Here is a 15,296-nt window from a genome sequence, read left to right on the forward strand (position 1 = left end):
TACCACTCATGCTTGTGGTTATTTGAGAAGATTGAAAAGTGTACTTAGACAGAAACTCAGAGACGATTGCTACCATCATTGTTACTGCCTATACATAATTATAGGAGAAAGCTTACGATGTAATATACCTCAGAACTGTGCTGCTTTATGTACTGCAACTCCCATCATCTTTACAGTAATGAGAGACTTTATTTATTGTAACCAAATGGGCCTTTCATTGACTCTACCGTCCATCATCTGCCGCCAATTCCCTTTGTCTGCCCTCCTGCCTTGAACCCTGTCAATCACCTACCTTCAAGCCCACCCCAACTGCCATCAGGCAGGAGACCCCAAGAGTCCAGGCTGTACCCCAAGGAAAGAAAGGGTATGCCCTCCCATCACTGCACCACGCTTGGTCTAGGGAGAGCTGGAGAAGGACAAGCCACCATGAAGAACTATCACCACACTCATTGCTGCCACCACCACTCCCATCCTCTCCAATGCCTTCAAAACGCCTCCCTTTGCTGTCTGGATCCCTCCAGATTCATTTTTTATTTGTCAGAAAATCCCTTTAAGAAAATGTCCAAGGCTAAAACCTGAGACACCCTACTTTCTATTGATGAAGAGCAAAAGCTCCCAAACCATACTATTTCCGAATGGATCTCATTGAAATTAGTGAGGCATTAATGCACAAAATATATTAGAAAGTTATAGAATTTTTCATTATATAATGAATAAACTTTATTTGTAGAAATGGAGACACTTATTAGGTAGACGGCTATCTTTCCAGACTCCCCCATACACATGCACACTTGTCTTGACTGAGTAGGAATGTATCCTCATTAGGGAAATGGAAGAAAGCCGCTGTCAGACTGCTCTGGCAGTGGCTCATCTCCTGGAGAACAAAAGGTGCAGGCAAGTTGAAATCTGACTGCTCAATCCTTATCTGACCTGACATCTGCCATACACATTAGCTGACTGACCAATCCTGACAAAATCGGCAGGTTTGGCCAATGTGATGTCCATCTAATGTTTATGGCCATCTTAAGTGTTCATTTTACCACCACAGTAGGTTGTCTGTGTAATACAGGACAGGTCCTCCAGAGAAAGAGATGCTCTTTGTAGCCACAAACCACTCTAGTAAAGAGATGAGCATTCTGAAACAAGGACTCCCCCCTTACACAGTATCCCGCTGACCACCAGGGAAGCACAAAATTCTCCAGCATGTGTTGTATCTTTCAGCAAAGACTTGTGAGGCCGGATGGAGGAAGTTTGATGACAGTTGCTACTTCCTTACTGTATTTAAATCTGATTGGCCAAAAATCAGGAGTTCCTGTCTCAAGAAAGGGGCGGACCTAGTTGTAGTCAACAGTGATCGGGAGCAGGTGAGATAATGGTACAATGTGGGATACAAAAGGGCTATCAGATCCTATTACTTTTTACAGCTCAACTGCATACAGTATATAGCCAAAGTTCATCAGTTTACTTTATTATTTGCTAGTTCTGTCATGATATACATTTTTCTGCTTTAAAGGGAACCTGTCACCAGTTTTATGGTGTCCTAACTAAGGGCAGCATAAATAAGCAACTGATTCTCTTAGCACAATGTTGGGTCACTTTCTTTAATTGACACAGTCAATCTGCCAACATCTTGTATTGAAAAGCTCCAGCTGATAATGATGAGTCATGAATATTCATGAGCTCCTAACTCTCCCCGCCCACCTGCTGCTGAATGTCAGTTATTTTCCATATGAATCAGCAGCAGGTGGGCAGGGGAGTGGCTATAGCTCTGAATTAAATATACGCTGGACTCAATGACATCACGCTGGACTCAAATCAGCTCATTAGCATGCAGCATGTGGCATCTTTGTGTGTACATTATGAGGTAACCATCTGTCACGCCAGTAAGTGAATACATCTAGGGTACTTTTTAGTAGTTAATGATTGTATATAATTAGTTAGATTATAATCAAATATCCACATGACAGGTTCCCTTTAAGGATTGAATCTGTGAGACTAAACTTCACTTCTAGAATCCATTGTTGTCTGATTTGTAATATTTCTTCAACCTGTTTATTTGCCAGCAGCTCCTCTAGTAATTCATGCAAAACAAAATAATTGTGGTGTAATAATATAATATCGCTCCTAAAGGGGTTTTCCAAAGTATACAACATGTCCCCTGATGCCCGGGCCCCTCATATAGGTTATACTTACCTCGTTCCTGGCACCCGCATCGCTCCTGATCCCCGCACGGCCACTGCTGCATCTCCCCATCGCGCGGATCAAAACCTCCGGTGATAGAGGGAGAAGCCAAAAGCAGGCCGCAACGGGGACAAGCCTCCCAAGCGTCGTCCACAATGCTAGGAAGGCACGTCCCTGTCGCAGATTTTATTGGCTGCTATGTTTTGTTCCGCGTGATGGGAAGATGCAGCGCCGGCCGTGCGGGGATCAGGAATGACGCGGGTGTCGGGGAGCGGGGTAGGTATAATCTATATGAGGGGCCCGGGCAGTGGGGGGCATGTTTTATAAAACAGGAATGGGCTTTTCTTGTTGGTCACATATGAGATCAGAGGAGAGGCACAGGGGAAATTTAAGGGTACGACCACACGGCGTGGATGTGATCCGGTCGGGTTGCGGTCAAGAACCGCGCAGCCAATTACCCCGCAGCAGATTTTTTAACTAATGAAGAGCGCACTGTATAGTTGCTCTTTATTGTTAATGGCCGCGCAGCAACTTCAATACCGCGCGGCCATTAACAGGGAAGGCTGACTATACAGTGCGGTGTTCATTATGTTAAATGAAAAGCAGCTGCAAGCTAATTGGTTGCACCGTTCTTGACCACAGCATGGCCGCAACCCAACCGGATTACAACTGTGCCGTGTGGTCGTACCCTAATTTGAGGGTAATATTGAAGTCAGTTTTAGTTGAGTCTGCATTGAGTACTTTGCTCTAAATTTTATCACATATCTAAAACTTTTGTCTAGAAATGCTACTCCAGTTTTTTTTTCTTACACCACCCTCCACTGGAGTGAGATGTGACTTTTTAAAAAGTTGCACTGATAAATCTAGAGTGAAACTAATTAGTATAGCTATCTACAACTACTGATATATTCCCCAATTGTCTTCAGCGTTTCCTTTTGGGAGTGCAGATATCGATTCTACTCAGTTCCCCAGCAGAGACTGCTCTCCTGAGAGAAACTGCTCATTTCCTCGGTTGTTCACGGGTGGATGTATAGTACGACACTACCGGAATTAAATGGATCCGTGCCATTTAATACATACGGATGCAACGGTTTCGGCCGGATCTGGTTGTATGAAATCTAAACGGAAAAAAATAAAATGGATCCAGTATGAAAATCATTGTAAGGCCTTATGCACACGATTCCGTGTTTGATTCCGTGTCCGTTGCGCAGTTTTTCTTGATTTTCTGCGGACCCATTGATTTTCAATGGGTCCGTTGAAAACTCGGCTAATGCACCGTTTGCCATCCGCGTCCGTGACCCGTGGTTCCAGGCCATCAAAAAAATATAACCTGTCCTATTATTTCCGCGGAAAACGGTTCTCGGACCCATTCAAGTCAATGGGACAGCTAAAAAACGCGGAGGCACACAAGATTGTCATCCGCGTCCGCGTTCGTTTTTTTCCTATCATTTGCATGGCAAACCTGTCTTAGACTTTTTTTTACATTCCTTTATGTCTGGTGGTCCTCCAAAAATAAAGGAGGAAACACGGAAACAAAAACGGACACGGATCACGGAACAACGGAACCCCATTTTGCGGACCCATAAAAACAACTGTTGTGCGCATGAGGCCTAAGTCAATGGGCCCCATATCCATTTTTTTTTAGCTAACAAAAAAAATATTGGATCTAGCACCATTGACTTACATTGATCCAGTTTGTTCCGTTTCACAGACCGGACACAAAACCACAGCTTGCAGCGGTTTTGTGTCCAGTCAAAAAATACAGAAAAACATAAATTCTTTCTGATCAATTTTGTCCCCCTTGACAATGAATGGGGACAAAAACGATCCGTATTGGCCCAGTTTTTAGATCCTCTGCTGGATCTCAAAACCAGAAAGCCACAACACAAGAGTAAAACAGGCCTTACTTTGGCGCTAATGCTCCCAGTAAAGTGCTGACTCATTTTTCGCCCACTGCACCTCCCCCACATTGACTCAAGATATACACAACTTTTCCACAGATATATTTCCAGCATCTTAAAGTGGGAGGCAAAGGATTATTAGGTGAAAAATTCTCCCCTAATATGACCCACACCCTCTTAAAAAGGACCTGGCATGTCCTCCAACAATGGTAGCTGCCTTTGCCTGGCCGTACTCCTCAGATTCTGTTGCTATCTTTCTTTAGGCCAACCCCATTCCTGAGCAGTCAGTGCCATTAGTATCACCTGCCAATATGCTATTAAGGACATGCACTGTCAAAGGACTGGTCCCCGGTGCTGATTCTTAATGGGATGGGGGTCAATCAGAGTACTCAGACATTGTACAATCAGCACGGACAGTGCCAGAGAGCTCTGGTTCACTCCCCGTTAATAATCAGTGCCCAGGACAGCACTCATGACATTACATGGCCTCAATAACATATAAGAAACTGAAACTAATGGCGCAAAATTCTCAGGGACAGGGGACCTTGGGAAAAAAAAGAGGCGGAATCTGTGGCGTGGCCTCTACAGCCAGGTAAAGGCAGCTGTTGCTGTTGGAGGACATGACAGGTCCTCCTTAATAACTTCCTCTGTCCAGTGCTAGGGATCCTCCTGACAGGTCCTCTTTATTAACTTCCTCTGTCCAGTGCTAGGGATCCTCCTGACAGGTCCTCCTTAATAACTTCCTCTGTCCAGTGCTAGGGATTCTCCTGACAGGTCCTCCTTAATAACCTCCTCTGTCCAGTGCTAGGGATCCTTCTGACAGGTCCTCCTTAATAACTTCCTCTGTCCAGTGCTAGGGATTCTCCTGACAGGTCCTCCTTAATAACTTCCTCTGTCCAGTGCTAGGGATCCTCCTGACAGGTCCTCCTTAATAACTTCCTCTGTCCAGTGCTAGGGATCCTCTTGACAGGTCCTCCTTAATAACTTCCTCTGTCCAGTGCTAGGGATCCTCCTGACAGGTCCTCCTTAATAACTTCCTCTGTCCAGTGCTAGGGATTCTCCTGACAGGTCCTCCTTAATAGCTTCCTCTGTCCAGTGCTAGGGATCCTCCTGACAGGTCCTCCTTAATAACTTCCTCTGTCCAGTGCTAGGGATCCTCTTGACAGGTCCTCCTTAATAACTTCCTCTGTCCAGTGCTAGGGATCCTCCTGACAGGTCCTCCTTAATAACGTCCTCTGTCCAGTGCTAGGGATCTGAGGGCACCTTTCAAAAAGAGTCATGGCTTCTGTTCACATCACGTCAGAGATATACTTTGGAACTCTTCCCTGACATATACCTCTGAAGCAAGGTTCAGACTGTGGCATGTATAGCTATACAGAGGCATATGTTTAACATTGGGCACAACGTTTTTGCTGTGGTTCACTGTGTAGAAAATTCAGCTGCTCTTTTCTATGCAGTAAAAAAAAAAATTGGTTTGCCAAATCACCCTGACAAAGGCCAAAAAGATGCTCTTTTCACATCTGGTAAATTGAACCTATGGCGATGTTCAGCCATACTTACACTGCAGGCTGGTGGTTAGATTATGATGATCTAATCATGACCAAGTAGTTTCAGTGTAGCCATTGACTTTGCTTTGGTATTATGGATTAGCAATAATCTAGTAATAATATAGAGTGTTGCCTAGCAAAATGCAGTGCCAAAATGGTTAGTTTGAAGGAATCGTGAATACCGGTAATTGCTGTCAAAGCTTTTTCTATGGTGGGAAGTGTAGAGTGGGCTTTACACAATGATCATCAGGATGGAGTTTATGTTGTTCCTTGCTGTTCTCTCTTTTTTAGATTTTTCTTACGTCTTATTCTGATGCCTCCTCATCCAAACGTTATTGGATTGGGCTCCATGATATGGATGAAGAGGGAACCTGGATATGGGTCGATGGAACAAATTATGAAACAACGTCCAAGTAAGTTTCCCAAGAATACCAATAAAGGTGCAGAAAGGAGCCATCATTTTTTTCCAAATACGTTAGTGACTATTGCATTCTGCCATCTTATTGAAAGGGAATTCCACCTAGGTAGGAAAGATAGGCTCTGGTATTCTAGATGGATTCAAATAGTGTGAATCAAATAGATTGTGACAACGGCAACTGTCCTATTTCTAGGTTTCTGAAATATCTACTGGTAAACAGTCCATGCACTTAGCAAAAGACATAAAACTTGCATAAAGCTTGTACAACACAACAAGGTGCCTTCGCAAAGGCACAATTTTGTCCTCTAAAGCAAAGAGAATATCTATCTAATATGATCTTTGCCATAGAGTGCCATTTTTTCCCATTAGAAGAAACATTTTGATGATATCCTATTAGATACAGAGTTAATTTAGCCATACATAGTAGATAAATGTTGATTGTGGCAGACTGAACAACCATGTAATGTGTATTGGGGCCTCCTGACGGCAGATCTTGGGGGAGATTAGGATCGATACACATTAAATAAATATTGCTGAACCCGCTGATTTTAACAGGACCAGACAATCATCTAATGTGTATTAAGGCTTCACAACTGTTCCCCAGCAGCAGATGTTGGGGGAGATTAGGATAAAATGGGCATTTGGACTACAACTGTCCAGTCTTATTGTTCTTGGAGAGATAGGACACTGCCAAATGTTCAGCCAACAGCTATCTTATGCATATGGCAAGCCTAAAGGTGGATTTAGATGGGGCAATAATCGTGCAGATTATCAGGAACAAACATTCCCAACAATTACTTGTTCCCAAAAATCTGCCCAACTAAAGGTGCAGCCGATCACTCGATGAACAAGTGAAACTGTAGTTCATGCAGGCACCTAAATTATTGTTTCTGGGCAGCAGATCATGCTGTCTAAACAGCAATCTGCTGCCCAGAAACAACTCAGCTGTATGAGGACTAGTGATTGCAAAAGCCATCCTTCGTCCTCATACTGTATAAATTCAGCTATTCATTTCCACCTAACGAGCAGCCAACTGTTGAGAAGGAACGCTTCCTACCCGACAACATGCTGCTCCTCGGCAAGTCTAAATCCATCTTAAGGCCTTATGCTCCTAGCTGTATTATGGCTCCATGTTTTATTGAGACATAATTAGGCCCTCATTGTTACAGTGGCCGCCCCAACAGTCGCTGCTCTGCTCATCTGCCTTGTTCCCGGCAGCGCAGACCTGCCTCCTGTTCCATGGGGGATCGAGATGCTGGGATAGCTCTGTCCCTCCAAACAGGCTGCGGCCCACTTGCTGGCACAGTGTTTCTCTGTCAGCCCGTAGGGCGTCAACCTGGCTAGTGCGTGCACACTCTAGTCTTCACCAGCCAATGGCTGCCAATCTTGGGGTACTTCCCTGTGGGCAGATGCCTAAGAAATAGGTTCGTAGTCAGCTAGTAACCTGCTAGGTTTGCTGTATTTTGTTAGTCTGTCCTTGTACTGACTTCTGCCTGTTCTCTGGATATTGACCCTGTGCTGCCTGCCCTGACTTTGGACTGTTTACCTTATTGCTCATACTCTGCTTGCACTGACCTTTCCCTGATTGTGGTTTTGCAAGATCCTTCAGTGCTGTGCACTGATATCTTGAATCCCGTGGGTCAGTCATTAATCATATAGAGACTACTCCAGGAGGTAGCAGCCTGGTGGTTTCCCTGCAGTGGAGTCCAGATTCCTGTACAGGAGTTAAAGGGTCACTACCAGGGAACTGCCCAGATAACGCCCTTAGGGGTAGCCCAAAGTCAAATCTGTTGTTTGACACAGTGGTTCCACACCTACTGCAAAACACCCACACAGCTACATGGGGTCATTCTTAAAATAATCTCTGCATGGCTCCAATTTCACAAAGGTTTTTCTGTAGAATTCATTTAAAAAAAAAACATTCTGGTTTAGGATAGGTTATAAAAAAATATCACAGTGGTATTTGTAGCTTTGCACTATAGGTTACTGGTATCAATTTACTCAGCAATAATAATGCTCAATTTTTTTTTCAGGCATTGGAAAAAAGGTGAACCAAATGACAATGATCAAAATGAAGACTGTGTCCACTTGTGGAGCTTCGGAGAATGGAATGATGTTCCCTGTGATTATGACAATGCTTATGGGATATGTGAGAAAAACCTCTGAGCTCACCTTACAAATCTAGAAATATGCTACCCATGTCATTTACCCCTGGATGATGTCTGTTTTATAGTAAGCATAACCATACACATTAAACTAAAGTTGATGAAAACTGACGATTCACCCGTAACAAACTTCTGTCAGGCAAAGATTTTACAAAGAACAATCATTTCAGCTGGTCAATAACACACTGTCATCATCTAGGAATAATTCCGCCATGTTTGAAATTTTTGGGGTGATGGTCAGAAGAAAAGCCTTTCTTCTTACAAAAGTTCTTTAGTCCACAAATAATCTTCCACTCCAATGGCCTTAAATGTGCATGGCCGTGTAGACAAAACGAATGCTCACCAGACGGTCATTCATTTCAACCATCAACCTACTTCTGTCTAATGTGTTCCGCCCCGGTAAGGAACTCTTTTTGAAATTCCTTTTTGTGTTTGTCTTTTGTAAAAATGAACAAACGGCCTTAATAAAGTGTTGTTGCCTGAACCCTTCCTAGTTTTAAGTTTCTTTTGATTGTAGCATCATAATTCTTCATTGTGACAATATAATAGAAGGTGCCTCTCCCCTACTCTGGAGCTCACTACCCCAACGCATCAGGCTCTCGCCCAACATCCAAACCTTTAAGAATAACCTGAAAACCCACCCTTTCAGCAAAACCTACCAGCTGCCACCACACAGCCACATGAGCAGCCTATACCCTCACCTACCCTTCCCTTATAGATTGTAAGCTCTTGCGGGCAGGGTCCTCTACCCCTCTGTACCAGTCTGTTAATAGTTTCTTGTGTATTGTATTTTTATAATCGTTGTGGTCATAGTTTGGACCTAACCTGGGTAAGGTATTTTAACAAATATATTAACAAATGCCTAAACAGGCAATAAGACCTATCTTAACCCAGGTGAAATTAATACTTCACTTTTATTATTATATATATATTAAAATCTGAATATTATAAATGGGTGCTCATTTTATTTATCTTTATTAATTGTTTTTACAAACCAAAAATCCTATGTTAAAAATGCAGTCGACACTCCACTAGTGGATTAGAATACTGAACAGTGAGGAGTGCACTCGCTCCCCCCTCTCACTTTGGATACAAAGTGCTGCCGTGTCACCGTTTATAGAGCTATTGCCAACTGAATACTGTTGTCAGTGTAGCAGTGTAAAGCAGTGGGAACCAGAAAGCGTCACCCCACTGTCAAAGGGACGCAATTGCACTTAGAAAAACAACTTGATATTGTTGGTACGGTGCAGGTGCAGTATGGTGTGGGTGCTTGCTGCCCATTTCCCCTGAAGAAGCCAGAATACTGGTGAAACATGTCGGGGGGGGGGGGGGGGGGGGGCAGTTTTAGTTTTTAAACGCAGCCTTCCACTCCACAGTGAATAAGCTGTGGTTAGTCCGGCTGGACTACATTCCAATAATGTGATCATCCAAGCACTTCAGATAGACACGGCATCTCACGGAGTCTATCAAAGCTTGTAGGGCCATATGCCAATCGGCATCAAGCTGGCCTGATGCTCATATGGGTGCCAATTGCGTCCCTTTGACAGTGGGGTGACGCTTTCTGGTTCCCACTGCTTTACACTGCCACACTGACAACAGTATTCAGTTGGCAATAGCTCTATAAACGGTGACACGGCAGCACTTTGTATCCAAAGTGAGAGGGGGGAGCGAGTGCACTCCTCACTGTTCAGTATTCTAATCCACTAGTGGAGTGTCGACTGCATTTTTAACATAGGATTTTTGGTTTGTAAAAACAATTAATAAAGATAAATAAAATGAGCACCCATTTATAATATTCAGATTTTAATATATATAATAATAAAAGTGAAGTATTAATTTCACCTGGGTTAAGATAGGTCTTATTGCCTGTTTATATTTTGTATATTTGTATTTTTATATTTGTGTAACCCCGGCTGGATGTACAGCGCCATGGAATTAACGGTGCTTTAAAATAAATAATAATAATAATGGGATGATATTGCTAGGATAAATATCACACAATAAAAACTGAAGGTAACCTCTGAACATCTTCTCACTAGTATTTTTGAGAAATGTTGGAAGACGATATCAAGGGGCATAACATGAGCTAAGACCAGAGCTGGGCTCAGTTCTTGGGCAGTGGTCAATAGCACATGGCGACAATAATAATAATTATAATATGTTCCTAATAATCTAATCTTTGCAGTGCAACACCATTGACTACCATTATAAAAACTGTTGTGTGACTTTTGTGTGACAAGAAGTCGCCGTGTATCCCTAGCCTAAGACTCTAACGGAGCAGAAGGGGGCGCTAGTTACCACCACAGTATAACAACCCCAATAAATACAACCCCATAAGATACAATACGAATACATCCAATACACTAAACAGTATAACAACCCTGGAAAGGTCAAACAGCTCCCCATGTGGCAGTTTCTGTAGTGTAGTGGTTATCACGTTCGCCTAACACGCGAAAGGTCCCCGGTTCGAGACCGGGCAGAAACAACTTTTTTTTTTCCATCCTACATTGTGGTTTATCAGAATTATTACTATAATTTTATTCTTTCTTTTTTTATTCTTTACTCTGTGACTACTTGATAAACACAATCTCCTTTAGTTCTGACAGTAAGTGCTAACTACATAACAGTAAGATGTGTTCTAACCATAGCATAGCCTTGTGACTGCAAATCCAGAGCAGCCAGACAACATTCTGGCAAAAGTAAGAACCTATTTTTAATTAAAAAAAAACAAAACAAAAAGTAAACTATAACCACATCATGTAAATGTTGGGCCAGAATTTCCTTAAAGGGGTTGTTTACTACCCGGAGGCTTTTGGGCAGACCTACCCAGGGCGTGCAGACCAATGGAAGGAATCATATGTTCTTGATACCCGCTGCTGGGTTTAGGCTCCATCACTCTGGCGCTGCTGCAGCTCTCAACATTTGGGTTGACGCGGTTCACATGGTCGCTACAGTCAGTGACACGAAGCATGGGGGGCGGTCACTGGCAGCAGCGGCCACGTGATCAGTGTCTAAGCGGGTGTTGACACAGGGAGACTTGAGAACTACTGCGGTGTCGGGGGGAGGGGCGCATACTTACCAATATTTTAACTGGTAAAACTGGTTTTACGTTAGAAACGCCTATTTTTAGCCCAGAACAACCTGTATTTCGGGCCAGTTGGCAACTATGGGAGCAAAGAGCTGGAACCCAGTGGTGAGGATCAGGTAAGTATGATTCCCTCTGCAGGTCTGGCTATGCTGATGGATTTGCCCTGGGGGGGGAAGAACATCGCCCCATCAGTGACCTGTGATAAAGGGGCTTTAAAATAACAAGTCATCTAAACAATGAGACAAAAAGAGAGTAGTTACTTTTTACAAAAGTTCTTTAGTCCACAAATAATCTTTCACTCCAATGGCCTTAAATGTGCATGGCCGTGTAGACAAAACGAATGCTCACCAGACGGTCATTCATCTCAACCATCAACCTACTTCTGTCTAATGTGTTCCGCCCCGGTAAGGAACTCTTAAGGGGCCCATTCAATTTTTTTAAATTCTTTTTTGTGTTTGAATTTTGTAAAAATGAACAAACGGCCGAATAAAGTGTTATTGCCTGAACCCTTCCTAGTTTTAAGTTTCTTTTGATTGTAGCATCATAATTCTTCATTGTGACAATATAATAGAAGGTGCCTCTCCCCTACTCTGGAGCTCACTACCCCAAAGCATCAGGCTCTCGCCCAACATCCAAACCTTCAAGGATAACCTGAAAACCCACCCTTTCAGCAAAGACTACCAGCTGCAATGAGCATGAGGCCACCACACAGCCATGTGAGCTGGGTTCTCCCCTTCCCTTATAGATTGTAAGCTCTTGCGGGCAGGGTCCTCTACCCCTCTGTACCAGTCTGTTAATAGTTTCTTGTGTATTGTATTTTTATATTTGTGTAACCCCGGCTGGATGTTCAGCGCCATGGAATTAATGCTGCTTTAAAATAAATAATAATAATGGGATGATATTGCTAGGATAAATATCTCACAATAAAAAATCAAGATGGCATCGGCCGGCCAGTTGCGAGCAAATGGATGAGGTAAGTATGATTTATTTTATTTTATTTAACCCTATGTTATTACTATTATGATCAGCTATGAACGCGGCATCTGAGGGGTTCAATGACGGGGGGGGGGGGGGGGGGGGGGTGCAATGGCCACTCCCTGTCATTACACCCACTACTTACAAAGAAAGTGAATTGTTTTGGAAAAATTTGAAAAAGCAACCAAATTGAATTTTGGAAGACTTCGCTCACCACGAAATAATACCATAGGTACATGAGACAACTTTTGAAAATTGCAAAGAGCCAGCACTATTGGCTCCTAGTCCATGGTAGGGTCAGGGGTAGACATGCTTCAGTCCATCATTTCAGTTGTACAATCTGTTCCTCCACCGATGCTGTAAGGGGGGTAAATAATAAATGGCTAATTGGGAAGAATGAGGGCATATGATGAGCAAAGAGCACAAGTGTGTCAGATGGAGATGTATGATGGTGCCCCGTTGTACTGGGCTTTTTAGACTTATAGTAGAGTTTTACAAGACACGGGTATCCAGTGGAAAGAGTGACAAACAGCAGAAGCATTTGTATATATCCAAGATAGAAAGATCAACCTTGTTGCTGAATTCATGATATGTTGAAGCAGACCGTGGGTGACCATGTCCACCAGAGTAGGATCCACAGGATCCACATGTGAAAAACAATGCTCTCTATAATTGCCTGCCACAATGGTCTATCTGATCAACCACATTATCTCATACATTGCTCCCAAAACAGGCAGCCATGCTCCCTCTCCACTATTCCCCCCCCCCCAAAAAAAATAAATCAGCCATTGATCACAATGCCTTAGAATATTGAGCTGCAGTGTCACCAGCCATGCCACTCCTAGGGCTAAATTCAGCTGGGTCTCAGCTGTGGAGCTCCTGACTGCACTAGGGCTTCCAGAAAACTGTGGGTCCCCTGAGTGTCTAGTGTTGGCTTTAAGGCTAGGGCTACAATAAGTCGCGCGACATATAGGGTACAACTACACTGCAACATGTGTCGCGCAACATTTATATCGCACCAATGTCGCGTAGCATATTTTGAAATGGTAGTCAATGGTGTCGCACGGCGACTGCGACACAACAGTCGCACAAAAATCTATCCTGGAGGAATTTTTTGTGACTGTCATGTCGCAGCATGACGCAGTGCAACACCATTGACTACCATTATAAAAACTTTTGTGCGACTTTTGTGTGACAAGAAGTCGCACACCAACTATCGCCGTGTATCCCTAGCCTAAGACTCTAATGGAGCAGGAGGGGGCGCTAGTTATCACCACATAATAACAACCCCAATAAATACAACCCCAAAAGATACAATACAAATACATCCAATACACTAAACAGTATAACAACTCTGTAAAGGTCAAACAGCTCCCCATGTGGCAGTTTCTGTAGTGTAGTGGTTATCACGTTCGCCTAACACGCGAAAGGTCCCCGGTTCGAGACCGGGCAGAAACACTTTTTTTTTATTTTTCCATCCTACATTGTGGTTTATCAGAATTATTACTATAATTTTATTCTTTCTTTTCTTATTCTTTACTCTGTGACTACTTGATAAACAGAATCTCCTTTAGTTCTGACAGTAAGTGCTAACTACATTACAGTAAGATGTGTTCTAACCATAGCATAGCCTTGTGACTGCAAATCCAGAGCAGCCAGACAACATTTTGGCAAAAGTAAGAACCTATTTTTAATAAAAAACAAAGCAAAAAGTCAACTATAACCACATCATGTAAATGTTCGGCCAGTATTTCCTTAAAGGGGTTGTTTACTACCCGGAGGCTTTTGGGCAGACCTACAGAGGGCGTGCAGACCAATGGAAGGAATCATATTTTCTTGATACCCGCTGCTGGGTTTAGGCTCCATCACTCTGGCGCTGCTGCAGCTCTCAACATTTGTGTTGACGCGGTTCACATGGTCGCTACAGTCAGTGACACGAAGCATGGGGGGCGTCACTGGCAGCAGCGGCCACGTGATCAGTATCTAAGCGGGTGTTGACACAGGGAGACTTGAGAACTACTGCGGTGTCGGGGGGGGGAGGGGGGGCCGCGTACTTACCAACATTTTAACTGGTAAAACTGGTTTTACGTTAGCAATGCCTTTTTTATTAGCCCAGAACAACCTGTATTTCGGGCCAGTTGGCAACTATGGGAGCAAAGAGCTGGAACCCAGTGGTGGGGATCAGGTAAGTATGATTCCCTCTGCAGGTCTGGCTATGCTGATGGTTTTGCCCTGGGGGGTGAAGAACATCGCCCCATCAGTGACCTGTGATAAAGGGCTTTAAAATAACAAGTCATCTAAACAATTTAAAACAATGAGACAAAAAGAGAGAGAGGTCCAATCTTACAATCTAAAGGAAATAGGATGAATAACACCATAGGTATATGGCGCAACTTTTGAAAATTGCAAAGAGGAACATGTGCCTCCTCATAGTAGTAACATAAAAATTTTTAAATTAAACTATAGGTCCCTTTAAAACTAGGAATGTTAGAAAGATGTAATGTTTTACAGCTCCACAGAATGGGTGCAGTATGGGAGAATTCCTGGAGATGGGGGTGAGAGAAAGATTTACAAACCGTCAAAATGCCATAAGGAACCATAAGGAGGGACATGTGCCCCCCCCCCCAGATAGAGAGAGCCAGTAGTAGGGAAACTGGGATAGTTATGTTGGGATAGTCCGGGATAGAGGTGGCCACATGGCTGGTGGGACCAGAGTCTAAGGGGGAGGTAAGGGAACAATGGGGGGCGGTTCTTAGAATGGGAGATAGTTGTAAAAGTAACTGGATTAGGGGTGGAGTAGTATTGGTGGGATTCTTGGGAGAATCAGTGGAGGTGTGCCGCCACTATTGGCTAAAGGCTATGTACACCTTTGGGGGCACAATCTGTTCCTCCCCCTATGCTGTAAGGGTGGTAAAGAAAGAGTGGCATACCTGGCCGCAGGATCGCAGACAGCCTCGTTCTCATGAGAGACACGGTACAATATATCAAAGACAGCCGTGTACATGCGGCCCTGGTCAGCCT

At 43.6% G+C, this 15,296-nt stretch overlaps 1 protein-coding gene and 2 non-coding genes across 3 annotated transcripts in view; all 3 read left to right on the forward strand.

Annotated features, from left to right (window-relative positions):
* Positions 1-8,618, forward strand: part of LOC120986364 (CD209 antigen-like protein C) — a 52,511-nt gene extending 43,893 nt beyond the window's left edge. The window contains exons 6-8 of the mRNA XM_040414894.1: positions 1,222-1,364; positions 5,921-6,042; positions 8,081-8,618. Of these exons, the coding sequence (XP_040270828.1) occupies positions 1,222-1,364; positions 5,921-6,042; positions 8,081-8,213 (398 nt within the window). The 3' untranslated portion in view covers positions 8,214-8,618. The remainder of the gene's footprint in view (positions 1-1,221; positions 1,365-5,920; positions 6,043-8,080) is intronic.
* A 2,006-nt stretch (positions 8,619-10,624) lies between these two features.
* On the forward strand, positions 10,625-10,697 carry TRNAV-AAC. The gene has a single exon. It is a non-coding gene; the product is annotated as a tRNA-Val (tRNA).
* Positions 10,698-13,660: 2,963 nt separating this feature from the next.
* On the forward strand, positions 13,661-13,733 carry TRNAV-AAC. Its single transcript has one exon. It is a non-coding gene; the product is annotated as a tRNA-Val (tRNA).
* The last annotated feature ends 1,563 nt before the right edge of the window (positions 13,734-15,296 follow it).

Source organism: Bufo bufo, chromosome 1, assembly GCF_905171765.1.
Source record: "Bufo bufo chromosome 1, aBufBuf1.1, whole genome shotgun sequence".
Lineage (NCBI taxonomy): Eukaryota > Metazoa > Chordata > Amphibia > Anura > Bufonidae > Bufo > Bufo bufo.